Source organism: Stigmatopora nigra, chromosome 5, assembly GCF_051989575.1.
Source record: "Stigmatopora nigra isolate UIUO_SnigA chromosome 5, RoL_Snig_1.1, whole genome shotgun sequence".
In the NCBI taxonomy this organism is placed as follows: Eukaryota; Metazoa; Chordata; class Actinopteri; order Syngnathiformes; family Syngnathidae; genus Stigmatopora; species Stigmatopora nigra.
In genome coordinates this window covers 6,567,776-6,594,310 of record NC_135512.1, presented here as the reverse complement: position 1 = coordinate 6,594,310, position 26,535 = coordinate 6,567,776, and the positions used below count along the sequence as shown (strand labels likewise).

General features: G+C 41.7%; 1 protein-coding gene across 1 annotated transcript in view; it reads right to left on the bottom strand.

Moving 5' to 3' along the window:
• obscna (obscurin, cytoskeletal calmodulin and titin-interacting RhoGEF a) overlaps window positions 1-24,520 on the bottom strand; it is a 31,888-nt gene extending 7,368 nt beyond the window's left edge. The window contains exons 1-60 of the mRNA XM_077717012.1: window positions 24,481-24,520; window positions 24,135-24,401; window positions 23,834-23,995; window positions 23,634-23,738; window positions 23,216-23,482; window positions 22,762-23,031; window positions 22,390-22,656; window positions 22,039-22,302; window positions 21,671-21,937; window positions 21,326-21,595; window positions 20,972-21,238; window positions 20,608-20,874; window positions 19,659-19,931; window positions 19,306-19,569; window positions 18,949-19,215; window positions 18,450-18,716; window positions 18,105-18,374; window positions 17,405-17,671; window positions 16,822-17,097; window positions 16,480-16,750; window positions 16,133-16,422; window positions 15,659-15,925; window positions 15,155-15,421; window positions 14,561-14,827; window positions 14,221-14,487; window positions 13,885-14,151; window positions 13,107-13,376; window positions 12,729-13,007; window positions 12,400-12,657; window positions 12,058-12,324; window positions 11,588-11,854; window positions 11,238-11,504; window positions 10,883-11,149; window positions 10,508-10,774; window positions 10,129-10,395; window positions 9,769-10,035; window positions 9,254-9,520; window positions 8,543-8,809; window positions 8,197-8,463; window positions 7,853-8,119; window positions 7,519-7,785; window positions 7,154-7,420; window positions 5,051-7,075; window positions 4,920-4,992; window positions 4,755-4,849; window positions 4,388-4,500; window positions 4,006-4,206; window positions 3,848-3,930; window positions 3,584-3,757; window positions 3,302-3,461; window positions 3,126-3,227; window positions 2,900-3,064; window positions 2,649-2,807; window positions 2,398-2,575; window positions 2,038-2,151; window positions 1,797-1,964; window positions 1,601-1,703; window positions 1,005-1,134; window positions 814-919; window positions 28-133 (exon numbers count right to left, since the gene is read on the bottom strand). Of these exons, the coding sequence (XP_077573138.1) occupies window positions 28-133; window positions 814-919; window positions 1,005-1,134; window positions 1,601-1,703; window positions 1,797-1,964; window positions 2,038-2,151; window positions 2,398-2,575; window positions 2,649-2,807; window positions 2,900-3,064; window positions 3,126-3,227; window positions 3,302-3,461; window positions 3,584-3,757; window positions 3,848-3,930; window positions 4,006-4,206; window positions 4,388-4,500; window positions 4,755-4,849; window positions 4,920-4,992; window positions 5,051-7,075; window positions 7,154-7,420; window positions 7,519-7,785; window positions 7,853-8,119; window positions 8,197-8,463; window positions 8,543-8,809; window positions 9,254-9,520; window positions 9,769-10,035; window positions 10,129-10,395; window positions 10,508-10,774; window positions 10,883-11,149; window positions 11,238-11,504; window positions 11,588-11,854; window positions 12,058-12,324; window positions 12,400-12,657; window positions 12,729-13,007; window positions 13,107-13,376; window positions 13,885-14,151; window positions 14,221-14,487; window positions 14,561-14,827; window positions 15,155-15,421; window positions 15,659-15,925; window positions 16,133-16,422; window positions 16,480-16,750; window positions 16,822-17,097; window positions 17,405-17,671; window positions 18,105-18,374; window positions 18,450-18,716; window positions 18,949-19,215; window positions 19,306-19,569; window positions 19,659-19,931; window positions 20,608-20,874; window positions 20,972-21,238; window positions 21,326-21,595; window positions 21,671-21,937; window positions 22,039-22,302; window positions 22,390-22,656; window positions 22,762-23,031; window positions 23,216-23,482; window positions 23,634-23,738; window positions 23,834-23,995; window positions 24,135-24,401; window positions 24,481-24,520 (15,026 nt within the window). The remainder of the gene's footprint in view (window positions 1-27; window positions 134-813; window positions 920-1,004; window positions 1,135-1,600; window positions 1,704-1,796; window positions 1,965-2,037; window positions 2,152-2,397; window positions 2,576-2,648; window positions 2,808-2,899; window positions 3,065-3,125; window positions 3,228-3,301; window positions 3,462-3,583; window positions 3,758-3,847; window positions 3,931-4,005; window positions 4,207-4,387; window positions 4,501-4,754; window positions 4,850-4,919; window positions 4,993-5,050; window positions 7,076-7,153; window positions 7,421-7,518; window positions 7,786-7,852; window positions 8,120-8,196; window positions 8,464-8,542; window positions 8,810-9,253; window positions 9,521-9,768; window positions 10,036-10,128; window positions 10,396-10,507; window positions 10,775-10,882; window positions 11,150-11,237; window positions 11,505-11,587; window positions 11,855-12,057; window positions 12,325-12,399; window positions 12,658-12,728; window positions 13,008-13,106; window positions 13,377-13,884; window positions 14,152-14,220; window positions 14,488-14,560; window positions 14,828-15,154; window positions 15,422-15,658; window positions 15,926-16,132; window positions 16,423-16,479; window positions 16,751-16,821; window positions 17,098-17,404; window positions 17,672-18,104; window positions 18,375-18,449; window positions 18,717-18,948; window positions 19,216-19,305; window positions 19,570-19,658; window positions 19,932-20,607; window positions 20,875-20,971; window positions 21,239-21,325; window positions 21,596-21,670; window positions 21,938-22,038; window positions 22,303-22,389; window positions 22,657-22,761; window positions 23,032-23,215; window positions 23,483-23,633; window positions 23,739-23,833; window positions 23,996-24,134; window positions 24,402-24,480) is intronic.
• Window positions 24,521-26,535: the final 2,015 nt, after the last annotated feature.

The following is a 26,535-nucleotide window of genomic DNA, read 5'->3' as shown; positions in this document are numbered from 1 at the left end:
AGAGTACAGAGGGCGCTTTTTACTCACTGTTCTTGAATGGGGGGGAAAAGTCTATTTGCGATAGAGGAAGGAGTGGAATCTGTTTGCAGCCATTTCTTGACAAAAGTAGAAGACCACCCATCAAAGTCAGCATCTAAAAAAATGCAGAATGTCAGTTGGTTGATGAATCAAATGGTTCAACAGAGATATATTGAAATGTAATGTACATTACCTAAGAAACGCATAACAGGAACATATACCTTACCTGCTGGATCCAAGCTAGTGAAACTCTAATATGCCCCACATTAACAAGATGTGGGCATGAGCCCACTCCTCTATGAAAACACCTGCCCAGCACATGGCCATCTTGTATTTGTGGTGGTGAAGAGTTAGGTTGGCATGCGTGTACGAAAGGGGGAAAAGGGAAACACTGAGAGGTTACATGTTAACTTCACAATGATGACTTACATTAAGTGGCCCTCACGAAGAACCCTCTGAAGAAGATGAAGGTTAAAAGGAATGAAGGAGTAAAATCTTAACACCAGCGTGATTTTTGAAAACTCACCAACCAAACCTCCACACCTGCTCAATTAAAAAAAATGGAATAACAGACAGAATGGATGAAGGGTCCAACAAGACTGCATTAAAAGATGAGAATAAATATGGAGTGTTGTAAATGATGGCATGTGCTTACTTCCTTCTTGCATAAAGCTTAAACCAAATATTTACATATATCATTGTCAATTAGGATAGCCAACATGATGACACTCGTGTAAACTCTGGTATATGTTGCATAGTGTGCATAATTACCTTGTAGAATTTGAACTCTCCTACCTTTTGAAGGCAAGTCATGTATCTGCTCAATGTCTGACTCATCGGGGGCAACGTAGGAGGGGCACAGTCCAGCTTTGCACTTGACACATCCAAACTCATTTGAAAGCTGAACTCAAACAGGATATTTGACATGTGGCGTTTCTCTGCAAATTGAATATTTGACAAGTACATGCAGCACGGAAACATCATACCTCACACTCGTAGAGTCCGATGTCGGCCTCCGTTGCACCTAGGACCGTAAGAGATAATATTCCACTTCGAGGGTCATTCAGTACGGAATATTTCAGGTTGTCCGTCAACTCGTTGTCATCCTTAATCCACCTGAAAAGGAAAATGTTATTTCATTGAGAAATATCCAATAGCTTGTTCTGAATTCTACTTTTACAAACAGGTATTTACTTTATCTTTAAGGAAACATTGAAATCAGATTATGGTGTCATAACTGTGACAGTGATTTAAATTAAAAAAAATCTGTTTAAAAGGGTTGAAGTGGTATAAAAAGACCTTTTCATATATGTTCCCGCCTTAGAAATAAATACATACAGTTTTGACAGATTACCCTTCTAATAATTATTGTTTATATCTAATATTCATTTACAATATATAGCAAGCTATTGTTTGCAATATAATGGACAATAACAAAATTTCTGCCTTTATAAAACCCACAAAACAGAACTTATATTTGAAATTCAAATATTTACCAATGCACTTTTACAGTATTTTCATACAATTATGCAAGTCATATTATGAGTTATAGTTTGCATTGCTGTAAAAATGGCATACTCACCTGATTTTCGGCAATGGAGTTGTCAGAGTGGAACAACTAAACTGGATATCTTCATTCTCAATCAGGCAAGTACTTTCAAGCCGACGCACAAATCTGGGTGGAGCTAGGAGTGGAGGTTTTAAATATGGAAAAGTAAATTCCTTGTATACTCAATATAGTCAAATATATCCATTCAATATAGAGATATAGTCCATACCCTGCACTACAAGAGTAGCCAGAGTGCCAGCACTCCCCATGTTGCTGGTAGCGTAGCAGACATATTGTCCCGCATCTTCTGCAGTCAAGCTGTCCAAGATCAGACTACACGTGCCCGACCTGTCAGCTGTGATGATGTGCCGTGGGTCATCCTCCAACGCAAGGCCATCTGATGAGAAGACATTTGGTTTGTGCAAAGCGACGAGCGATGCAGGGTAAGTCACATTTTTTTCCATTCTGACCTTTGAGCCAAGTGATGACAGGTTGAGGCGATCCGCTGACTTTGCAGCTCAGTTTGATGGTCTGTCCGATCTTAGTGGTGCAGTCCGACAGCGTAGATTTAAACACAGGAGGGTCTTTTATTTGATTGACGGACACAAACATGGCAGGGAACATTGGAAAAAGGATTCAGATTCAATATTTAGGAGTAACTTCTAGTTGAGTTGACATGGAACTCAATCCTTAAGTAAATTACTATTTAATTCATGTTTTTTTTCCCCTCTAAAACCTAAGCACAGTATTATTGCTTGTTTAATGTCTGCACTCATGGTGGTACAGGTATAGTCAAGTATTCAAGTTTTTGAGTAGCACTGAAAACCTACTGTTGGTGGGCAGGACGGATCGTTGCTGCAGATCCTTCAGGTCCGTAAGCCAGGAAAGTTTGACCATTGGTGAACGGGCCTGCATTGTGTACCTCCGTACCGAGCCCCTATGCTCATGCCACAGTTCCCATGTTTTCTCATCACATGCCGTTGTTTCTTTCAGCTCAATATCATTCAGCTGAAGTAGAAAGAGTCAAAAGGGAAAATGGAATTTTAGGTCAAGGTATGTGACCATAAATTGTTCCCATTACCTTCATTTTATTCTTGAAGATGTATGTGTCACAGTTTTTGATGGCATCTTTTTTCAGTTTGCATAGGACAATGCATTCCTTGAAAAGAAAGACTTGTCTCTGATGCCCTCTAGAGGTTTTTTTCGTCTCTGGAGCTTCATCCCAGACTGTGAAGGCCCCCTTGGAGTAAGAAGTAAGAAAACTTGCATGTTTTGAACTTATGACATGTATATTTACTTCTGTTTTGCAATGAAAATGATACTCGTGCTTACCTGCCGCAATGGTTCACCCAGGGCGGGCAAAGGGGCGGGGTAGTTCTCAATGAGAGTCACCTGGTGAAGGTTGTCTGATCTCCAAGGGAGGCAAGCCACAAGGGAGAAAGCATCCTCCAACAGGCAGCAGTTTTGCCCACTTTTTGCCTTGTTCTTAATTAATTCCTACCAATACAATACACATTGAAAACCTGCTTGAAAATGACTAACCGCATAAATCAGTGACCTTCATTAATGCTTGATATGTCTGAATCCTTTCGACTGGTCGCTGGAGAAAAGTCAGGGTATCTATGACGGGAGCCTCAGGTCTGCCAGATCCTGGTAATTCCTGTAATTTAGTAAGGAATGGCCCTTTAAAAAGACATTTATCTTCTGTTACAGACAAATAATGACGGCACACACTTTAAGATATTGTTGGGTTCCTTTATCGGCAATGCAGGCCTCTGCATGTGGTTGTCCCAAAATGTAGTTAACATATTTTTCAAGGTCATCTGAGTGCTGGATAAGATGCATGGCAACATCATCGTCTGTGGCACATTCTTTCAAACCGGGGAGAATAGACCTAAAACCGCAATACATAAATGTCAGGTTCAGAGAAAACTAATGATATTCTACTGCTTATATTCTTTGAGTTTCATGATTTAGGTGAAGATATGGACTGGGTACTGCGTAATGCATATTTACTTTTCGTGGAGAAGAACAATGTCCTTTATATTTCTGAAAATAATCTCTTTCTGGTTGAAGATGTTGATTGGGACATGGTGGCTTGAATCCAAGTAATTTAGTGGATGAGAAATGAACATCTTCATTTCCTTCACAAACTCCTCTTCACCGTCAATCAGACCTTGAATCAGTTGGCTAGAAATATTGTTTATAAAAACGTGGTTTTAGCCAGGGTAACAGTAAAAAAGAAAATGACCAGATGGCTGCGCTACAATATAAACAGACCTTAAAGCCTTCCTGTATTCTTCTCCTGTGGAACCAATTCCATCAAGATCCTCTTGGGGTGTTCGCAGTTGTGTGAATGCTTCCTGTTAAAAAAAAATAAAAAATGTATTCACTACACTAGTCTTCACAAAATAAAAAAATAAAAACTAGCATCTAACCTTTCTCCTCTTCTCCAGGTAGGCTGGACACACCCATCCCTGTCTTGCAGGGTTGGATTTAGTGGGCTTGGTTCTTACGAGCCATTTGTCTGGATGAACCGAGTCTAAAACCTCCATGTACTGACCCTCCTTCAGTAGGAAACTGTCCTTGGTTCCGCAGTTGGCGTTGCAGTCTACTCGGGCCACATACATTTCAAATATCTAGAAGTTTAACAGTAAAATGTACAAATTAATACACTGCCCTCCTAACTGTCTCACTTGTCTATCAACTCACACACTAGGAGCTATATTATATCATCTATCCTTTGATAAAATTCTTGTATTTCCTGGCAACTGGGTTATTTCAGCGCGCACACACAAAATATCCAATCAAATCCCAAACCTCGCGCCGATCCGTTTCCCCCTCAGATTCGGATCCAGACACAGTGCTGGTTAAAGGTGTGTATGGCCTATGGTGTTTAGGAGATGGTGTAATCAGTCGGTCTTCTTGCGTGCCTATGAATACACAATTGGATTTAACACAGCTGATTAATAATGCACTTTTAAGACTCCAGATTAGTAAAAATGTATCCTCTTCATCGGTTGGAATGAAAACCTGCGGAAAACCTTTAGTTTGGACACCCATGTGCTACATTATTGCCAAGTTTCAAGTCAAAATGTATGTTTTATGGAGGAGTTGGTCTTATAGTTAGCTTCCAGAAACACAAAAGGAAGAACAACAAGTATGATAAAATTGCTGAATTGCTGACCTTTAACTTGCAGTGAATTCTTGACATTGAAGGGACCAGGGAATTGTTGATCCAAGTCCTTTGGAGGTATTTGGTCTAATATCTCAGTAAGTTCCCTGGAAGAGTTTTCATGGAACAAGTTATCAGCAGGCAAATGAAAGAAAGCATCTAATCTAGTATGCATACTTTGGTGGAGGGGTCGGCATTTCGTCAGGTTCCATCACATCTGGTGCCGTGTCATAATCGGACGGGCTTGACACTGTTGAGGAGAGACGTTTTAATCAAGAAAATGGGACTTAACTGACCGAAATGCTCACTGGAACTGGTGGCGATGAGAGACGACGGTCTCCTCTCTTGTCGGCTCATCTGGAAGTGTTGCTCTGTCATGTTGTAGGCCTCCCACAGAGAGACGTCCACATTCTCCACGTAGTTATCGGCATCGCTTGCTGAAGGTGCCTGACTTGGAGTCTGTGTTTCGTCCTCAGATCTCAAAGGAGCCAACTGCAACGGCGTAATTGCAGCCAGTGGTGGATGCGTGGGCCTGCCCGCTGTCGGAGCAGTAACCACCATTACGTTTCCATTGTAGGACGTGACGCCAAATTTATTGACCACCTCGCATGTGTAAATGCCGCTGTCGGTCGGGGTCACGTCTGTGATTACAAGAGAGCATAAGCCGCCATCTGTGGACCCGATTGAATGGCGTTGATCACCACTGATTGGTTGACCGTCTTTAAGCCACTGCACGCTGTCATACCGTCCTTCTACGTTACACTGTAAACTGAGTGTATTATTAACATCTATGCACTGGTTCTTGAAGACTTCTTTGAAAATTGGTTTGGAATCTTTTTCCATTTCGTAACGTTTGAAAGGGGTTTGGAATTTGACGGTAGCCTGCTGCTGCATGTGTGATAAATCTTCAGGAATGATGTCAATCTCGGGTGGAGCATCCTTTACTGTCCCTTGAATAGTGGAGGGCGGTTTCGGTGTTTCGTCAAGGAAGCCGCCATGTTGGATAAGGCTAAGGTCGGCCGGGATCTCGGTCAAAGCTTCTGAGAAAGTTTCGTCTTCAGAGATGTAGAGTAGAGGAATGTCTTCCTTCACTTGTGCTTCTTCTTCTTTCCTTTCGTTTGAACTCGGAGGCATTTCATTGTCCGTTTCAGATTCTTTTCTCATAGGCTTTACTGGGTGTTTTATCAACTGTTTGTGGACCGCCAACTTTTCCACCCCTTTAGTATTTACTGTTACCGACTGGTTTTGCTCTGGTTTGGGTTCCTCTTCTTTCAAAGTCCGTGTTGTCCTTTTTTGTGGGCGCATTTGTTCATCTTGGTCAGTGTCCGTGTCTCTTGACAGTTGTCTGTCCATTCTTGTTTTGCTTTTTGATCTCACTGGTGGCTTTGGGGGAGTTATTTTATTTTCCACGTGTGTATCTTGAGGCAGCTCGGATGCTTTTATAGAATTTATATCCAGCTGATTCACAGATGGCACTCTAATAATTTGTCTTTCTACTCCCTCTGTGGTTACATGTTTTCTTGGTGTATTTACTTCACTGGAGTCATTGGCTGTAGAGTTTGATGGCTGTGAGAGGGCCTCAGTTCCTTTTCCAAAACATTCTGTAGAGACTCCACCTCCTACTGTGGCTTTTCCCTTTAATCTCACAGGTGCTTTCACATCCTCTTCTGTTTTACCTACCTTACTCTCTTCAATAGTCAAAGTTGCTTCTTGTTCTATGATCGTGCTTCCAGTGGTCGTCACTAATGGCTTATCCTCTTCGACATTCTTCCACAACATTGTCTCTGGAAGGGTCATTTTCTCAACTTGTTTGGCTTTTTCATTTTTCTTTGGATCCGTTTCCAGAGATTGAAATAGCTCGTCCTGTTGATCAACGCTATTGTCTCCAAGAACCCTACCGAGGTGAGTCACTTCTGCCTTAGTGTTTCGCTCTACTGGTTGTGTGTTCTCCTTGTCAACTCTTTCAGTGGCATGCTTCTTTTCAACTAATATTGATGGCTTTTTGCCAATCCCTCCATCTTGGGTAGTTATGTTCTCCTGCCGGTTTGAAGCATGAACTTGATCAAAGTCTGTCTCAGTGGATTTTTCATCCTGGATCTCTTTTTGTACTTGTATTTCTCTGGACAAAGACTGGATAGGTTGTTTTATGTTAGAAAATGGCTTTTCATCTTGTTCTAAAGATGTGATTGATGCTTTTCGCATCGTCCTCTTCTTCGGCTCTGGAGGGATTGGGTGAGCATCAGGTTGAAGCACATTCTCAGGTTTAGTAGCAGTATTTCGTGTACGTGGCTGTATCACAGGAGGTTCTTCTATCGGTAGAGTTGTCTTAAGTACTAGAGGAAAACATTTCATAGTAAGGGGAAACATATTCGGATGAAAAAGAATGTTAAATTTGTACTAGATGCACCAACCTTTTACGGAGACTTCTGCCGTGGTCTCGGCACTCCCTGCTTGACATAAGTAACTTCCACTGTCTTCTGGATTTAGCTCCTTAATATGTAGTTGGACTAAAGTGCCATCCTGTTTCATTTCATACTTCTGGTTTGCTCTGAGGGCTATTCTGTTCTTTTTCCATTGTACTGACACTCCAGGTGTTGACAGTTCGCAGCACAAGATAACTGTAGCTCCTTCCTCCGTCTCGGTGTTTTGCAATTCTTTCTTGAAAAAGATGGACAGTTCTGGAATACATGAAGATGTACAGTCACAGTTTGCCTCTCAAAAATAAAACATTTATCTGTATCAGGGAACTTGGATTCTGTATTAAGGTGATGCACACCTTTTACAGTGACAGTTGCAGTGGTCTCTGCACTTCCCACTTGACAGGTGTAGTTTCCACTGTCATCGGGATGAAGTTCCTTTATGTGAAGATGGAGGAGGCAGCCATCCTGTTTCGTTTCATACTTCCTGCTCGCTTTTAGCGGGAGGGTATTCTTTTTCCACTGCACTGAAACTGCAGGTTTTGACAGCTCGCAATTCAGGACAGCCGTAGTGCCCTGCTCTGCCTCTACATTTTGTAGCTTTTTCTTGAAGAGTGGAACGGCCTCTGGGAAAATAGGCACATGTTAGATAATAATTGATTGGATCGCCATTTTCCTGATTTACACACGGACCTTTTACGGAAACGGTGGCAGTGGTTTCTGCTTTTCCTGCTTGACACGCGTAGATCCCACTGTCCCCTGGCTTGAGTTCCTTGACATTGAGCTGGAGGAGGCAGCCATCTTGCTTGATTTCATAGTTACGGCTGGTCCGCAGAGGCAGCCTGTTCTTCTTCCACTGTACTTGCACTCCAGGTTTGGACAGCTCACAGCATAAAAAGATGGAACTGCCCTCTTCTACCTCCATGCTTTGTAGATCTTTCACAAACAACGGTGGAAGCTCTGGGGAAATTTAACATGAGGATAAATGGTCAGTTTCGCATTGTGATGGAAATAACCAACTTCTACAATGTGTGCACCTTTCACTGATAAAGTGGCCATAGTCACGGCAATTCCCGCTTGACACGAATAAGTCCCACTGTCCTCAGGTTTGAGATCCTTAATGTCCAGTTGAAGGAGACAGCCATCTTGTTTCATTTCACACTTCTTGTTGGACCTGAGAGGTAATCTGTTCTTCTTCCACTGCACTTTGTCAACAGGTTTGGACAACTCGCAGTACAGAGAAATTGAACCTCCCTCTTCCATCTCTATGTTTTGCAGATCTTTCACAAACATCGATGGCAACTCTGGGGGAATTCAACAACAAGAAATAGCATTGCGATGACGGGGAATATTGAAATACCGTAACTCTATATTTCCGCGCACCTTTAACTGATAAAGTAGCCACAGTCTCTGTGCCTCCTGCTTGACATGTGTAACTTCCACTGTCCTCAGGTTTAAGGTCCTTGATGTTGAGTTGCAGGAGACAGCCATCTTGTTTCATCTCATACTTTGCGTTGGCCCTCAGAGGTAATCTGTTCTTCTTCCACTGGACTTGCATTCCAGGTTTAGACAGCTCACAGCATAGTGAAGTTGAAGCTCCCTCCTCAACTTCTACGTTTTTGAGCTCGATCACAAACTGCGGCGGGAGTTCTGGGGGGATTCAAACCAAAAATGACACTGCCTGACAAAATTAAGGTGAATGAAAACAAAGAGAGCAAAAACGCTGTCAGAAGAAACTACCTAAATTCTAACACTCCTTCCAAGGACGTCAATTCATATATATTCTCAACACAGCCAACTTTGACTAAGAATACCTCTAATCTGCATGGCCAAATGGATGGATTTAGAATTTAAAACAATATATTGACCAAAACTTATTTTATTTTACAGTGCATAGGAATACACGTTACAATTTGATAAATTTAGATTAGATTTTATTTCATCCCATATTCGGGAAATTTCTATGTTGCAGTAGCCTACAAGACATTTAGACCTAGGTAAAATTTGTAGTTTCTTATTTTATTGTAGTAAAGTTGAAAAAGGTAACACTACTAAAGGCCAACTGCACATTCTAAGTCTGAAATGTATACACACCTTTCACTGTCAAAGTTGCTGCCATCTCAATACTTCCGGCTTGACACGTGTAAGTACCACCGTCCTCTACTCTGACATCCTTGATATTGAGTTGCAGAAAGCATCCTTTTTGTATCATCTCATACTTTTTGTTGGCCCTCAGTGGCAGTCTGTTTTTCTTCCATTGCACTGACACTCCAGATTTAGACAGTTCACAACATAAAGAGATTGAACTTCCCTCCTCTGTTTCTTGGCTTTCTAATTTTTCTTTGAAAATTAAGGGAAGCTCTATAAAAAAAGAAAAAACAAAAAATAATTGAACAAATGTATGATTTTTGGTGACAGATTCTATTTTTTTAAGCATCATAAAATGATTTAGAAGTATATTTTGAGCAACTTCTTCATTCAGTTCGAATGTTTTTCAGTTAATTATACGTGCATGTTCATTCATTTTCTACTTGGCTTATCCTAGCGGGGGTGCTGGATCTTATCCCAATTTAGAGATCTATATATATGCATGTATAAATGTAAAATACCTCTGACAACTACAGTGGCAGATGTCTCTGCATTCCCTGCATGACACGTGTAGCTTCCACTTTCCTCGGGTTTGAGGTCCTTGATAAAGAGTTGGATAAGACAGCCATCTTGTTTCATCTCGTACTTCCTGTTCTCCCTCAAGGGCAGTCGGTTCTTTTTCCATTGTACTGCCACACCAGGTTTAGACAGCTCACAGCATAGAATAGCCGTCTCTCCTTCTTCTGCCTCTACATTTTGCAGGCCAACTTTGAATGAAACGGGACGTTCTGGAAAAGAATTGATGAAATGGATTAGTAAATATGATTAATGGAAGCAGGGAGCAAGGCCTTTAACTCAGCTTTTTACACATTCCTCCTCACCTTTTACAGATAAAGTTGCCAGAGTCTCTGCACTTCCTGCTTGACATGTATAGCTACCACCATCTTCAGGCTTGAGGTCATTGATTTTGAGCTGCAGCCAGGCACCATCTTGTGTCATCTCAAACTTTCCATTGCTCTTTAGTGGCATCCTATTCTTCTTCCATTGTACTGCTATCCCAGGTTTGGAAAGCTCACATTGTAAAGAGATGGTGTTTCCCTCCTCTGTCGCTACACTTTGCAATTCCTCCTTGAAGAATAACGGGAGCTCTTTTGGGGGGAAACAATGATATGTTTGGGATCACATTACAACAATAGTCATGCATTGTGATTATGGTATCAAAGGATTTCCAATGTACATTGGAATTATTGCTATACATACCTTTCACTGTCAATGTTGCAGAAGTCTCTGCACTTTCTGTTTGACATTTGTAGGTTCCTTCATCTTCAGGTTTAAGGTCCGTAATGTTAAGTTGAATAAGACAGCCCTCTTGTTTCATTGCATACTTCCTATTGGTCCTCAGAGGTAACCCATTCTTCCTCCATTGTATCGACACCCCAGGTTTGGAAAGTTCACAGCATAGGATGGCGCTATCTCCTTCCATTGCCTCTACACGTTGCAATTCTGCTTTGAATGTAACTGGAAGTTCTGGAGAAGAATTCCATGGAATATAAAATGAAGGAAATGAGTAGCAAGGGACATTATATTAAATAATAATGTATATACATAAGCAAGGCTTTTATCCAGGTGACCCACCTCTCACAGAAACGGTCGCCGTGGTTTTTGCGTTTCCTGCTTCACAAGTATAACTTCCACTATCCTCAAGTTTGGCATCAACGATTTCGAGATGAAGGAAGCAACCATCTTGTTTCATCTTGTACTTGCTGTTGGCTCTCAACCGCAGCCGGTTTTTAATCCATTGGACTTCTGCTACTGGTTTTGATAGCTCACAAGACAGGGAAATGGAATCTTCCTCCTCCACCTCAAGATTTTGTAGGTTTGTTACAAAGAATGGAGGAAGCTCTGTGAAAGTTAACACTTTTCAGTGAATAACATCCAAATGTAACAAAACCATTACTAGAGTACTATAAGTAGTCATGTTTTAAAGTACCTTTTACTGACACGGTTGCAGTGGTCTCTGTATTCCCTGCTTGACATGTGTAACTTCCACTGTCCTCTGGTTTGAGCTCCTTTATGTTAAGCTGGAGAAGGCAGCCATCCTGTTTCATCTCATACTTGTTGCTTGCTCTTAGTGGCACTTTATTCTTCTTCCATTGTATTAAAGTGTTTGGCTTTGAGATCTTACAGCACAAGGAGGCACTGCCTCCCTCCGCTGCCCGTACATTTTGTATGTTTTCTTTGAAAAATGGCTGTAGCTCTAGGAAAGATTTGATTCAAGGGCAAGAAATGCTCAGCAATATAAAAGAAGACAAAAGGTAAAAAAAGGAAAAGTGAACCTACCTTTTACTGTTAAAGTTGCACATGATTCTATACTTCCAACGTGACATGAGTAGCTGCCACTATCTTCAGGTTTGAGGTCCGTTATGATAAGCAGAAGAAGGCAGCCATCTTGTTTCATCTCATATTTCATGTTGGCCCTCAGAGGCAGTTTGTTCTTTTTCCATTGCACTGCTGCACCCGGTTTGGAAAGCTCGCCGCTCAAAGTAGCGGTTTCTCCTTCATCCACTCGCACATTTCGCAAATCTTTTTTGAAGAATGGGGGTAACTCTGGGCAATAAAAGATGCCAAAGACAAAAGAATAATAATTAGGGCCATGTAAAGCTGCAAACTCCACATAGGAAGGTTGAAACCCACCGGGATTGACATTTTATAAAAAGGAGGACTTTGTGAAATGTTTTTCTTTGTTGAGAAATGCTCACCATCAGCCACGATTGCATTATGGAAAAAAAAGATTTACATTCAAACCCTACCTTTGACTGTTACAGTGGCCATTGTTTCTGCATTCCCTGCTTGACACATGTAACTGCCACTGTCCTCAATTCTAAGATCCTTGATATGAAGCTGGAGGAAACAACCATCTTGTTTCATTTCATACTTCCTTCCAGCCCTCAGTGGCAATCTGTTCTTCTTCCATTGTACAGGCAGCCCAAGTTTGGACAGTTCGCAATACAAGACAGCCGAGCTTCCCTCCTCCGTCTCAACACTTTGCAACTCTTCTTGAAAGAATGGAGGAAGCTCTGGAGAAGAGACGGAATGGCAGAAATGAACACACTATCTCTTTGCAAAGGTGAAAAACATCATGTATGTATTACCTTTGACTGTAAGCTTGACACTGGCCTGCACATCGCCTGTATCACAAGAGTAAATTCCTGCATCCAGAGGCTCCACAGTGTGAATCAACAGCAAGTTAATCTTTCCTTCCTTACGCATCTCAAATTTATCACTGTTTTGGAGAGGAATATGGTTGCGTGTCCAAGTAACAGGGGTGGTAAAATCCGAGGTTGTGCAAGACAAAGTAGCAAGTTCTCCTTCCAATATGAGGATATCTTGAGGCTTCTCCTCAAATAAAACTAAAAAGTAAAACATTTCTTTTAGATGAAGGAATAATCACAACATGGCTTGATAGCTTGTCACTCCTCACCTTTGGATTTGGGGACCACTAGAAGATTGGCGGATGTTCTTTCCTCCCCAACCACGAATGCCACAATTCCTGTTTCATCTGGTGTAGTCATGGTGAGGACAAGCCGATGTTGGCGTCCCCGGCACGTCATCTGGTTCATTTCGTTCTTTTGCAGTGGATTGGAACCCAGCCACCAGGCACCATCATTCACATTGGCGTGGCTTAGCTCGCAAACAAATACAGCGTCCTCCCCCGCTGTCACAGTAAGGTCTTTAAGCTCTGTGACAATTTGCACTCGCTCTGTGAAATTGAAAGATGGAGAAAGTTATTTTAGTAGCGATGGATTGGACCATTGTTACACCTTTTTGATAAAAACCAGGAGGCTATTTATCTGCATACCCCTTACTATCAACTTGGCAGTGGTCTTCTTGCCCCTGGAGATGCAACAGTATTCTCCGGCATCTTCCAAGCTCAACTGCTTGATCTCAAGTGTATGTATTGGCCCTTTTTTCAGAATAGTTAGTCGTTCCCCTACTTCAAGTGTAATATTGTCCTTCTTCCAAGTTACTGGGACATTGGCACTTGAAACCTCACATGAAAACATCACAGATTTGCCCTCCATCACCGCTTGGTTTTCCAGTTCCTTCTCAAAGAACACGGAGGCTGCCGCTGTCACGAGAAGAAGAAAAAAACTATTATAGAGCTTTTCTGTCATTTTAGATGATTTCATCTTTGAATAACAGAACCATTTACAAATATAAAATTGAAATATGCATTAGACAGTTAAGACGTAGACTATGCTGCTCTCTAGAATAAGATTATTTCTTAAATTTGCACCAAAAATACTTTGCCCATTTAGTTATAATTAGTGGAGTGTATCTGTCCTCTGCTTGGGTTTTATCCAGGTACTATGTCTTAGATTATTTTAGATTAGAACTTGATTTCATCCCGTATTTGGGAAATTCCCTTGGTTGCAGTAGCAAGACAGTAGGAAGCAGAGAGACAGAAGACTTGTAGACCTAGGTGAAAAATTGGAGCCACTTCCACCCACATTTGGCAAGCTAGCTGTAACACCAGTCTAATAATTAACTAATCCCAATTGCCTACACTTTGTACCAAGTGTGATACATTTCTAGTACAAACAAGATTGTGCAGAAAACATAATAATGTTCAATACCTCTTACGTTCACTTCAGCGGTGGTCTTTTGATCGCCAAAGACACAACTATACTCCCCGACATCCTCCGGTAAGATGTTTTTGATGCTCATCTCAGCTATGTTCTCCTTCAGACTCATCCTGAACCTCCCCCCTTGGTGGATCTGGTCCTCCCCCTTCCACCACTGAACAGACATGCCACTTCTAGACAGTTCACACCGTAGGGTCACGTTGCCAAACTCAGCAGCTTCCTGGTTCTTTAGACCCAACTTAAAGGTGAGTGGAATTGCTGTGAATATATGAGAAAAAATATGTAATAGAGTATTTCAAAACACACGCAGTAGTAACCACATCTCACGTGTAACAGTGACATTGGCTACGGTCTTGGTGTCGCCATAGATACAGCTGTACAATCCACTGTCCTCCAATTGAGTGTTTTTGATGGTCAACTCCATTATGCTGTTCCGATTTCTTAGCTGATACTTGAAATTATTCTTAAGCAGCTCTTGGTCTTTTCTCCACTCGACAGAAAGACCAGGTTTGGAAAGTTCACATTCCAACGTCACACTGTTTTCTTCCTCTACTTGTAGATTCTTCAATTTGGTTTTAAATGTGATGGGTGGTGCTGAAAATACATTTTGGGCTGAACATTAGTATGAGTTATCTTGATGTCTGTTAGTCAATGTCAGATCATTCACCTTTTACTGTTAGCTCTGCAGTAGATTGACTGTCTTGAGTCTTGCAAGTGTACTTCCCAGCGTCACTCTCTTCAACATTGTTGACAAACAGTTGGGTGAAGTTTCCCTCTCGTTTCATTTCATATTTCCAGCCAGGCTTCAGGATCACTCTTCCTTTCCTCCAGTCGACCGGAGCTCCGGGTTTGGACAACTTACAGCTGAACACTCCACTGTCTCCTTCCTTAACTTCCAAATTTTGAACTTCTTGCGTAAATGTGACAGGAAGGGCTGGGAAAAGCATAATTTTCAGGCTTTATAAGACACTAAAAACATTAGAGGTGGAGAGAGTTACAAGATTATTCAATTTTGACCTTATAGTATTGATTGTCCATATTCTATTTCTAAGTTTTCACTGATTAGTCACGTAGTTGTAGACATTCATATGGATATATGCTATTCATTTCAAATTAAAATGTACTCCGAGCTAATCAAAGTCGGCATTAGTATGTTTTTTTCATGATTTTCTATACCTTCTTTTGGATCTGTTCACCAAAAATGCAGGTGCAACAACAATTATGCCTACATAGCATGACTAACAACTTCAGAAAGGCCTACCTCGTACTTTAATATCAGCCGAAGTGACTGCTGTACCAACAGAGCAGCTGTATTCCCCAGCATCCCTAAGCGTTAAATCTGCGATGAGCATCTGACAGGCCCTGCCCTCTTGCTTCATCGAATATTTTGCCCCCTCCATCAGGAGCAGAGCATCCTTTCTCCACTCCACAGCAACTCCTGGCTTAGTGAGCTCGCAGTGGAGCGTCAGGCTGCTCTCTTCCACCGTTTCTTGGTTCTTCAACTTTTGTTTGAACGTCACAGGAATTGCTGTTGGCGGGATTCTAGTCAGGGTTGACCTCTTACTGATCGCAATAAGAAATATACTTGTACCACCAATAGAGAAGTCAACATTTGAACTTACTGGAATAATCATTGAAAGCTTTTAAAATCAATTATTCAAATATGTATATAGGGTCAAGATGCCAGTCCAATTCCACATATACGGTTAACCCGTACTGCATGTATTGTATTTTACTGTATAACCGAACTTTATTTCTTTCTTACCAGTGATGATAATGGTGGCAGAGGTTTTAATGTCTTCACAAACGCAGCTGTAAGTCCCACTGTCTTCAGGCTGACTCTTTCGAATGAGCAGTTCCATTGTGGAGCCTCTCTGCTTGAGCTGGTACTTTTCATCATTGGTCAACACTTCATCTCCCTTCATCCACTCAACAGCAAGACCCGCTTTAGAGAGCTGGCAGAAAAGTGAGACCCCATTCCCTTCCTGCACTTCAATATTACTCAGTTCATGGAGGAATTTGGCTGGTCGTTCTAATGGGGAAACAACAAACATAGGTCTCACTAACATACTGTCTTTAGGAACAATTAGTATGGCTGAGTTTTCGTACTAATGTTGATTTCTGTGTATTAAAAAAAAACAGGCATCAGCAAAGGTAAGCCCTTCCCCGCATGTTTTTAAAAGCCATTTTGAATTTAAATCTATTCAAAACCATGCACGACTGAAAAACCTATACTGACCATTCACTGCGAGCCAAGCTGTAGTCGTTTCTTCACCGCAAATACAGGTGTAATCCCCAGCATCTTCGAGAGAGACTTCCCCAATAGTCATCTCTAACTGCAAATCCTTCTTCCTCATCTGGTACTTATTTCCTTGCTTCAGCACCAACCCTCCTCTTTTCCACTCCACTGATTTTGCAGGTTTGTTCAGCTCACAGCGCAGAAACACACTGTTGCCCTCAATGATGTCCTGATTGGCGAGCAGGATTGTGAAACGTGGCGGCAAACCTGCAGGGTAAGTAAAATGTAACCTAAGTAAACTGACTTTGAACAAAATTGACCAAAAAAAAAACATGCCCGTGTCTGACTGACCTTGTACCACCAGCTCGGCAGTTGATTGGCTGTCTTTGGTCTTGCAAATGTATTTCCCAGCATCGCTGTCTTGTACATCATGGACAGTCAACTTTGTGTAAGGCCCTTCCTGCTTCATCTCATATTTGCTACCGCTGCTCAGGAGCACTCGACCTCTCCTCCACTCCACTGGAGCTCCAGGTTTGGAGAGCTCACAGCAGAAGATTCCAGTCTCACCTTCTTTCACTTCCAAATTCTGAAGCTTACGTTTGAATGTGACCGGAAGTGCTGTTCGGAAAATAACATGCAAATTTGTGTAATCAGTGTGGGAATACTTGATCATACAATGTTTCACTTACGGTTCACTTTGAGCTCAGCAGTGGTTTTCTCATTCCCTGTAATGCAGCTGTACCTCCCCGCGTCTTCCTCTTCAACGTTCTCAATTGTCAGCTCAGCTATTTTCCCTTGGCGCGTCAGATGATATTTTCTTCCCGACATGTCTGCAGACAACACACGTCCATCTTTCTGCCACTCCACTGTGGCATCTGTCTTGGAGATTTCGCAGTGCATTGTCACACTATCACCCTCTTCTGCCTCTTGGCTTTTCAGGCTCCCTCTAAACGTGGCAGGAACAGCTTCACAAAAACAAAGATGTATCACTTTGTATAGTCAAAAGGGGAGCACTGAAGACAGATTACCTATTATATATGGGCATCATTTCCAAGGAGAAAAGACACCCAGGCCTCTAATGTTGGCTTTAAATCTTTCTTTAAATAAACAAGCGCAGTCACGTCAACACTATCAAAAGATCGTTACACCTATCTGACTTCTGGTCAATTTAAGAACAAAGTAATCACTTTGCATTAGCATTTGGAGCAAATTAAAAATGTTAAGTGTCAATGTCCAATGTTTTTTTTGAATAAACAACAGGCGACAACATACCAATGACTTTAACAGTGGCCTTTGTCTTTTGGTCCCTGCATACACAGGAGTAGACGCCACTGTCTTCTGGTAGAGCGTCTTGGATTGTCAATTCCAGCAAGGAGCCTCTTTGTTTCAACTGATACTTCTCTCCATTGTCTAAAGACTCGCCAGCCAGCCTCCACTCCACAGGAAGGTTAGCCTTAGAGATCTCACAAGACAACGTGATGTTGTGTCCTTCCTCCGCTTGAAGGTTTCGAAGTTTTTGTTTGAAGGTGATCGGGAGTGCTAGAAAGTAATATTGACAGATGAATAATGATATACATTGTACTTCGATAAAGGAATCTTGACATTCAGGCACAATGCAACCACTGAATTTTCCATAATATAAAGGCACAACTAAAGTACTCCAATTTTCTCATTGGGCTTTATAATCCCATACGCTTTTTCATATATGGATCAATATTGGTTAATAATAATGAAATTTATTTTAAGCTCAGCCCCATCTAGTTGATGCATAACACAACTACTAACCACGTCTATTACTACTACTACTACATCTTGTGGATTTATAATACAATCCCCAACTACTACCACGACCACTCCTATTGCATTTTATATTCCCATGCGACTTATATATCAAACAAATTTTAAGATTCCATTCATTGAAGGTGCATCTTAAAAAGCAGAAAATATGGTATTGTTGAACTTAATACTTTACCATTCACAGTGAGAGTAGCTGTGGTCTCTATGCTCCCACAAATACAGGTATAGATGTTACTGTCCTGTGGGTCCACATCCATGATCCTCAGCTCAATCAAAGTCTCTCTCTGGCGAATATGATATTTTTTGCCATGCTTGATGAGCTCCTCTCCAGCCTTCCTCCACTCCACAAACAGAGATGCTTTGGAAAGCTCGCAGCGTAAAATTGCGGTGCTGCCCTCCTCGATAATAACATTGTGCAGTTTCTGCTTGAAGGTGAGCGGTTGAGCTGGGAAATATTACCACATTTTAAGCACCAACGACTCAAGAGCCTGTGGTAATTGATCAGAAGAATTTTTGCTACCTTTGATTTTGACAGTGGCGGATGTCAACTGATCGGCACACAAACACTTGTAAAAGCCACTGTCTTCAGGAACAACTTTCCATATCAAAAGCTCCATGGTCGTCTCCCATCTTCTCATCTGGTGCTTGACTCCGTTCTTCAAGACTTCTTGGCCTTTTATCCATTCAACTGGCATTCCAGATTTAGAAAGTTCACAGCGCAATATAACATTGCTCCCTTCTTCTGCATGCATGTTTTTCAGTTGCTGGATGAATGTAATGGGAATAGCTGAAAAGCCAGGAGCAAATAAAGGTAAGAGGTTGGTGAAACTGAAAATGAGGTAGAAATGTACACAATCATGATACACCTAAAAAAAGAAGAAGAATAAAACACTAAAATTCAATTGAGGAGCTGATTTTAAAGACTCAAATGAAAACAGCACTTTTTATTTGAATAACATGTATTCAATATGTTCATGAATGATTTATTTATTTATTTTAAGTTTTAACGGGTGCTTTACCTTGTACTTTGAGCCTTGCTGAAGTGCGGTGGCCTCTACAATGGCAGGTATATTCTCCTGAATCCTCCGGCTTCAGTGCTCGAATTATGAGTGAATTGATGGTCTGTTTCTGTTTCATCACATACTTCTCCCCAGGCCTGAGGCTCTCCACCCCTTTTCTCCAGTGGAAATGGACCCCCGGTAGAGAGTACTCACAAGTCAAGGTTGCAGTATCACCTTCTCTGGATTCAACGTTCTCCAGAGGCTTTGTGAATTCAGCTGGGATAGCTATAGGGAAAATAGTCCAAAAAATGAACCAATGGTATTATTCCTCAATAGTTCAAATGTAATTCTCATGGGAAATTTTCCCTTGGATACCTTTGACGGTCACAACAGCCCTCGTTGTAACGGAACCGGCACTGCACTCGTACACCCCAGCATCACTTTGGCAGACTTCCCGAATTGTCAGTCGAGCCTCACATTGCGACCGATTGGTAAAGTACCTTGAAGAGTTCCACATCAGGCAGCAATCTTTGTACCACAGAATGTGGCACGGCTTTGAGGTCACGCAGGATAAAACTAAACCCCCTCCTTCAATAGCCTCACAGTCTTCAAGAGATTTACAAATGGTTGGACGTCTCTCTGGCAATACAAACAAATCAAACCTATTAAAGACCAAATTCAGTGGAATATGGAAAAAAAAAGAATCAAACTAAGACAAAAAGCCTCACCTCTGACCAAAAGTGAGGCATAGGATCGTTTGTCACCGGCTGAAAAGGAAATGGTACCAGTATCTTTGCGGGCTAGTTGTCTAAATGTCAACGTGTGATAGCCCCCTGCCAGCATCTGGATTTCGTTGAGCTGATTATTGTAGAGCAAAGTCTCGTCCAAGTACCATTTCACGCAGGCATAGTCGCTGGGACAGATTTGACACTTGAATGTGACAGTGTCGCCTTCGAGGCACTCAACGTCCTCCAGGTCATCCAAGATTACCACCCTCTGGCCTAACACAGATTAATAAATTCACTTTAAATTTCATTTAGCAGCTTCCTAACGGCGGCCCGGCGCCCGAGTGGTTAGCGCGATTGCCTCACAGTGGGGGACCTGGGTTCAAATCCAAGTCGGCCCACCTGTGTGGAGTTTGCATGTTCTCTCCAGGCCTGTGTGGGTTTTCTGTGGGTACTCCAGTTTCCTCCCACATTCCAAAAAACATGCATGGTAGGCTGATTGGACACTATAGGTATTAGTGTGAGCGTGAATGTTTTTTTTTTTTTGTACTCATTGTGCCCTGCGATTGGCTGGCCAATTCAGGGTTTCCCTCGCTTCTGGCCCAATATCAGCTGGGATAGGCTCCAGCACCCACTGCGATCATAGTGAGGATAAAAAGGTTCAGAAAATGAAATGAGATGAGGTTACTAAAAATTGAATCTATCAGACAGTGCAGTGTTTTAAAATAAACATTTTTATAATGCCAAATTGTGAATACAACAGGCATTTTGTGTATTTTATTTGCATTCAGTGAGTTTGATTGTAACTTCCTTAGAGAGTTATTCTCCAAAAGGTAGTCACAAGTCTTAACATGCAGTCAATGAATACAGCCATCCTCACTTCTTAAATAACTAAACCATGGTAAATCTATCAGAGAATTAATTCTATGCCAAAGTATTTTTTTTCCTTTACCTTGCACCGTCAGCTGTGCACGGCTCTGCATGGTGCCAACATCACATGTGTAGATATCCGCATCCAACTTCTCCAGATAAGAGATGGTGAGTGAGAGCATGACACCTTTCTGCCTCATAACATACTTCTTACTTGACCTAAGTTCTATCATGCCCTTCAACCAGGTGACTCTCTTGGCTGGCAGTCTGGTCTCACACTCGAGGGTCACTTTACTCTTTTCCTCTCCTTGAGTGTCCTTTAACTCCCTTGCAAATGAGTGCTGCAGTTCTGGAGTAAGAAACATTTAAGGAATTGTGCGTGAAGCCCTCTAGATGAGTGTACAAATAGTAATATAATGCAGAAAACTATGTTGTCCACTACCTACCTCTGACCTCTAGCTTGGCACGGGAGGCAACTCCATCGGCCTGACAGCAGTACTCTCCTGAATCTCTGATTGTGGTGTTCCTTATAATTAGGGTTGCCAGGTTCTTTTCCACACTCATCCGATATTTGTGGCTCTGCCTGATTAAATGTCCATTTTTCAGCCAGTGGATTCTGACCTCAGGTTTGGTGATCTCACAACTCAACTCAGCATCTTCACCTGGAACTGTTTTGATGTTCTGAAGATCCCTAAAAATGTGCACTGGTCTTTCTAAAATTACATCAAAATACATTATGGTAAAGAATGTTTTTGGATATAGGAATTTAATCTTGCATAGATATCCATATGGCTATTTACCTTTGACAAAAAGCATGGTTCTACAGGTTAAGTCTTTGATTGTAAAGATGACTTCTCCGGCGTCGGACAAAACTGCCTCTTTAATGTTCAACTGGTACTTGCGGCCATTGTTGATAACATTGAAGTGACCGTTGGAGACGACCATTTGACCATTGATGGTCCAGGAATACTCATCGCTAAGATCGTGGGAGAGCTGACAATCAAAAGTGCAGCTTTCACCCTCAAGTACCGATGTTGTCTTCAAACGATGGATAATAGCGATATGTAAATCTGTAAATAGAATCCACGATAAAGAACATAAATGTGGAATTTTTTTTTACATCACAAATCTAGTCTTTAACCTACCATGTACGGAAACTTTAGCCTTGGTCTGGCTGGTTCCCAAATCACAGGTGTATTGTCCAGCATCCTCTTTGCTCAAGCAACGAATAATCAATGCCATGGACCGTCCGTATTGACACAACTCGTGTTTTTCATCAGGTGTTAAGACAATGCCATTCTTTCTCCAAACTGGTGTGACAGATTCTTTTGAAATTTCACACTGGAGGCAAACTTCTCCTTGCTCTTCCCCAACTGCATCCTCCAGAGGTCTCAGGAAAACAGCTGGGCGCTCTACAGCAGCAATAGTAGAAGTAGTAGTGCAAAATGCAATTTAAGCATTTATCAGTTATTTCCTAAATTCAGGCACATATCAAAAATGTATTGTGGCTGACCTTTGACCTTTAAAGTGGTTGTCTCTGATAGAAGGCCGGCTTTAAAAGTGACCTTGCTATGCTGGGGCTTAAGCTTCTTTATGTCAAGGCTGTGCATTGTACCCATGTGCTGGATCCTGTTTATAGCATTGGAATAGAGGCGGACATTGTTGAGGAGCCACTCTACGTTAGCAACCACGTAGTTGAGCTCGCACGAGAAACTGGCAATGCCGTCCTCTTCGAGTTCCACTGGTTCGAGGTGTTTGACCAGCTTCAGCTTTCGCACTAGGGTCATAAAAAGACAGTGAAGTCAGTTCGAGTGGTACGTACAGCTTAGCTCTCAGCTCAAAATATCATCCTTAACCGACATACCTTCGACCTTAACATGTGACGTGCTCTGCGAACCCCCTGCCACGCAACGGTACTGCCCAGCATCCATCCCGACCAAGCCATGGATTGTGAGCTCTGCACGTTTTCTATCTCTCCTCATGCAATACTTGTTTGAAGTTTTCAGCGCTGTACGACCTTTAAACCACCTCACCACCCTGGGGGAGGGGGCAAACTCACAGCTCAGAGTGACAGAGCTGTTCTCCTTGGCTTCCACATCTTCCAAATTGCGGACAACTTGGAGGGGTCGCTCTATGGGGAGGGAGTTATTTTACCACGTGAAAGGGATACCGTCACCCTCCCCTATGATCACATGGAGGAGGACGTGTTTGTTTGGGGGAGGGCTATTTTACCCACCTTTTACCGTAAGCTGTGCAGTAGAGCGGCTCTTGCCGGCTACAAAAACCACGGGACCCGACATAGAACTGTCTGAGGAGGTAAGGCAAAGGCTGTGGATGGTGCCTTCCCTGTAGATATCCACCCATTCACTAGGCTCCAATACATTCCCATTCAGGGTCCATCTGGGTGGCCTCCCCGATTTGAGACTGGTCTCCACCTGGAAGAGTGCTGCCTCTGGTTCTGTCACTTCCGCTGAGCTCATGCCTCGAACAATACTCATAGCCTGTTCTGCATGGACCGTCAAAACACAAAGTACACTTATGCACTTGACAATATTAGAAATCCTGATCACACTTTTTTTGAATTGCTATGTGAACAAATGTTTAGAAATTTCAATGACTCTACTACCATGGAGTCTTCGAGTTTCCACATGTCTTAATGTATGTGTAAACTGTGTCTAAGGATATCTCACCCTCTACTAGAAGCTGACAACTGGTTTTGTCATCTCCAGCGTCACAAGTGTAGGTGTCCTCATCTGAAGAACAGACGTCATCAATGGTAAGCTGCCTATAGACATCTTGGCAAACAAGTTGGTACTTTTTGCTGGATATAAGCTCCTTCTTGTTCTTGTACCACTTGACCTGAGCATTGGCCCGAGAAACCTGGCACTCCAGCAGGCCTCTGTGGTGATACATGGCTATCTTGACTCTCAGGGGTCTCACTATTTGGACTGGCAGCTCTAACGATTGAAAACAAAGGACCAGTCAAGAGCTATCGGTGAGTTAATTGTGTGATACTGTACAAAAAAAACTCTTTGCCTGTTGAATTTTGTACAAATTATTCTGAAAGTTTAGATATTAATTCAATTTTGAGGCACAAAGGGACCTTACCTTTCACTTTAAGAGTTGCATAAGATGACACACGTTCAGCAGTGAATCGTATTTCTCCAGCATGTTCTGGCCTGACCGACTTAAACGACAGTGTGTGGGTTTTACCTGAAAGGATTTTCAGTACAGTGGAATACCAGTCTGCATTCTTAAAGCGTATTTTATCAAATGTTTTTAACATCTTAAAGAGTAGGTCTGTTTACCCTGATGTCTAATCTTAATGTTGTCTCCAGGACGGATCCTACAATCATCTCTGTACCACCGACCTTCTACGTCCACTTGGTTTACTTCGCACAGGAAATTGACTGGTTGACGCTCCATTGTATCAACATCTTGAAGTTCCTGAATAATGCGGATGTCCCTAGCTGGTAAGAAATATAGACATGCATATAAAAATCCTCATAATGTTGTCTCCACTGGCCAATGCTGTAAAAACTCTCATTTAGAAGTTGATAATGCTATTGTTTTGGACTATTAAAGTCTCAGTCAACTGTCCTAGCATACCTGTGACAGTTAGTCTCCCGGATGTCTGAATGCCATTGGCCTGGAAAGATATCAAGCCTACATCTGCTAGAGCCACTCTGTTCAATATCAGTGAATGTGTCTTTCCATGTGTTGTGATACGACAGTTGGGCTTGGACTTGAGCCGTACTCCATCTTTGGTCCAGACTCCCTCAATGTATGACAAGTTGAGGGTCACCTCAAAGGAGCAACTGTCACACTCTGACACTTCCACATCCTCCAAGCCTCTCACCACCTGCAAGCGATTCTCTGAAAGGTGGAGACAAAAGCAGTCTTCGTATGCACTCCACTGCCGGATTTAGTCATTGCTTTTGAAGGAAGAACTTACTTGCGGCTGCTACTATTCCCCCAGGTATGTTGTCTGCCATACTTCTTGTAATTTAAATTACCTTTCATTGACTGGAACCTGTCAAGGCACTGGATTTATCATCTATCATAGTACTGGCAATAATCTGGATAAGAGGGTAACAAAAGGATGTAAAATCAATTCATTGTATTTTTGCCTATAACTAAACTACATAGCATAGTTTAAATAAGATGAAAATCTGCAGTTGCTTTCTATTTCCAGATACTAATTTCCTTAAAATAATGATTACATGACTAACAGAAGCTGTATTGTTGACATATAGGGATTAAAAAAGAAAGAATCCAATTTTATCCAAAATTCTGCGTTGCAAACAAAATTAAAATGCCAGCAAGTTTATTCATTTCATTTTTTTTTAGACCACGATCACCACGTGTTGACGTTAATTCTTGAAGCTGGCATCAACTCCATTAGGTAGCAAGGCGATAGCTCAGCCAAGCCCACAAATTATTTATTATTAGATTGTTGTTTTTGTCATTTGCAGAGTTGTAAAAGTGTAATGTAATCTTATTGAGAGATGTTACCAAACTATATGTCGGTCACTTATTCAACTCCACAAGAGGAGGCACCTTGCTCTACAAGCAGACCAAAAAAAACATTTTGTAAAGTCTCATGTTATGTGCCAATGACATGATTGGTCAGATTGTAAAAAAACACAAATTCAAGCACCATGGGAATAAATACCAAGGACACTCTCAATTAGTCCTGATGACATTTAAAGTCAACTTTTCTGTAATGACTATCTGAAAATTTCAATTAATATTTTAAAAATGAGTTTTGACTTTCCAATCAAATTTTTCATCACCTGTTTAACCCATTATTTGCCAGTGTATGTCCAACTCATTTCAACTGGGAAGCATGCAAACAGCCCCGAGTGTACGCTTATCATCGTCAATGACCATAAAAGAGTTAGTGTCATGTATTTGAGGAAATATTTCTCATTAAAAAAGCTCATGTTTTGGCTTAGATTTCCTCCAGTTTCTTCCCTATTGTGTTTCTACGTTAGAACTGGTCGACTAATTATGTTTTCATCAAAGGCAACTTACTGCCGCTGTTAAGAATATTTCAAAATCCAACATAGTCACTTCACATTTAGAGGTTAGATCCGCCATCATGGCGCGCTGGTCTCAACCTCCCCGGTAATGACGGGCAGTTTATCACCTCACTTGACTGAGCTCATCATCACCGATATAGACTCAGCTGTGATGCTGTTTCTACCAGACTGAATAACCTTAATCAATAAAGAGAAAGTAATCACAAAGCTAAATGACAATAGATTGAGGTTGGTACCTATAACACCAAGAGTACTACCAGGATGTTTACAAGTCTCTCTAAACAACTTTAGCTCCCATCTCTACCAGCATCACAGAGTAAACCACTGTATCTGATTCCAAGTAGTTCAACCCAACATTTAGGCCAAAGATAACCAATGTCCCACACCCAAGAGTGTCTTGTTAAATCACGAATGGAACCCAGCATAAAATACATCAATGTTAAAATTAGAAAATTAAAATAGAATTCCTCCCTCCCTTATGGTGTGGAATGATTTCAAGACACATGCCACGGAAACAAAACACCAGCATCATGTACGCACCTTTTAACTCAAGAGAAATCCATCCTCACACTGGCAGGACATGACGGAAAATAAAACTACATGTCTGAGAAAAGAATCAATGTATTAAAAAGCAGCATCACAACTAAACTGCAAAGCATTTTTTTTAAACAAAGCCTACAAATGAGCAAAGTCAGCATGCATACATTCGGAATATGAGTCGCACTCCCCAAAGGAGACAGCTTCCAGCACTTTTTTCCCCCCTCTTGCTCTTGTGATGGAGCGATTTAGTGAACAGCTGACACATCCCTCCCCACATACTGTCCTCCAAATAGCTCTCTGTCCGTATGCAGGCAAAGATAGCTTCAATCGCGTCAAGCAGAATGTGAGTGGCATCAATAGAATCTGCATTTAATCAAACAAAATGTAATAAGATAATAGTCAGAGATGGTATGTCTAACCTTCTT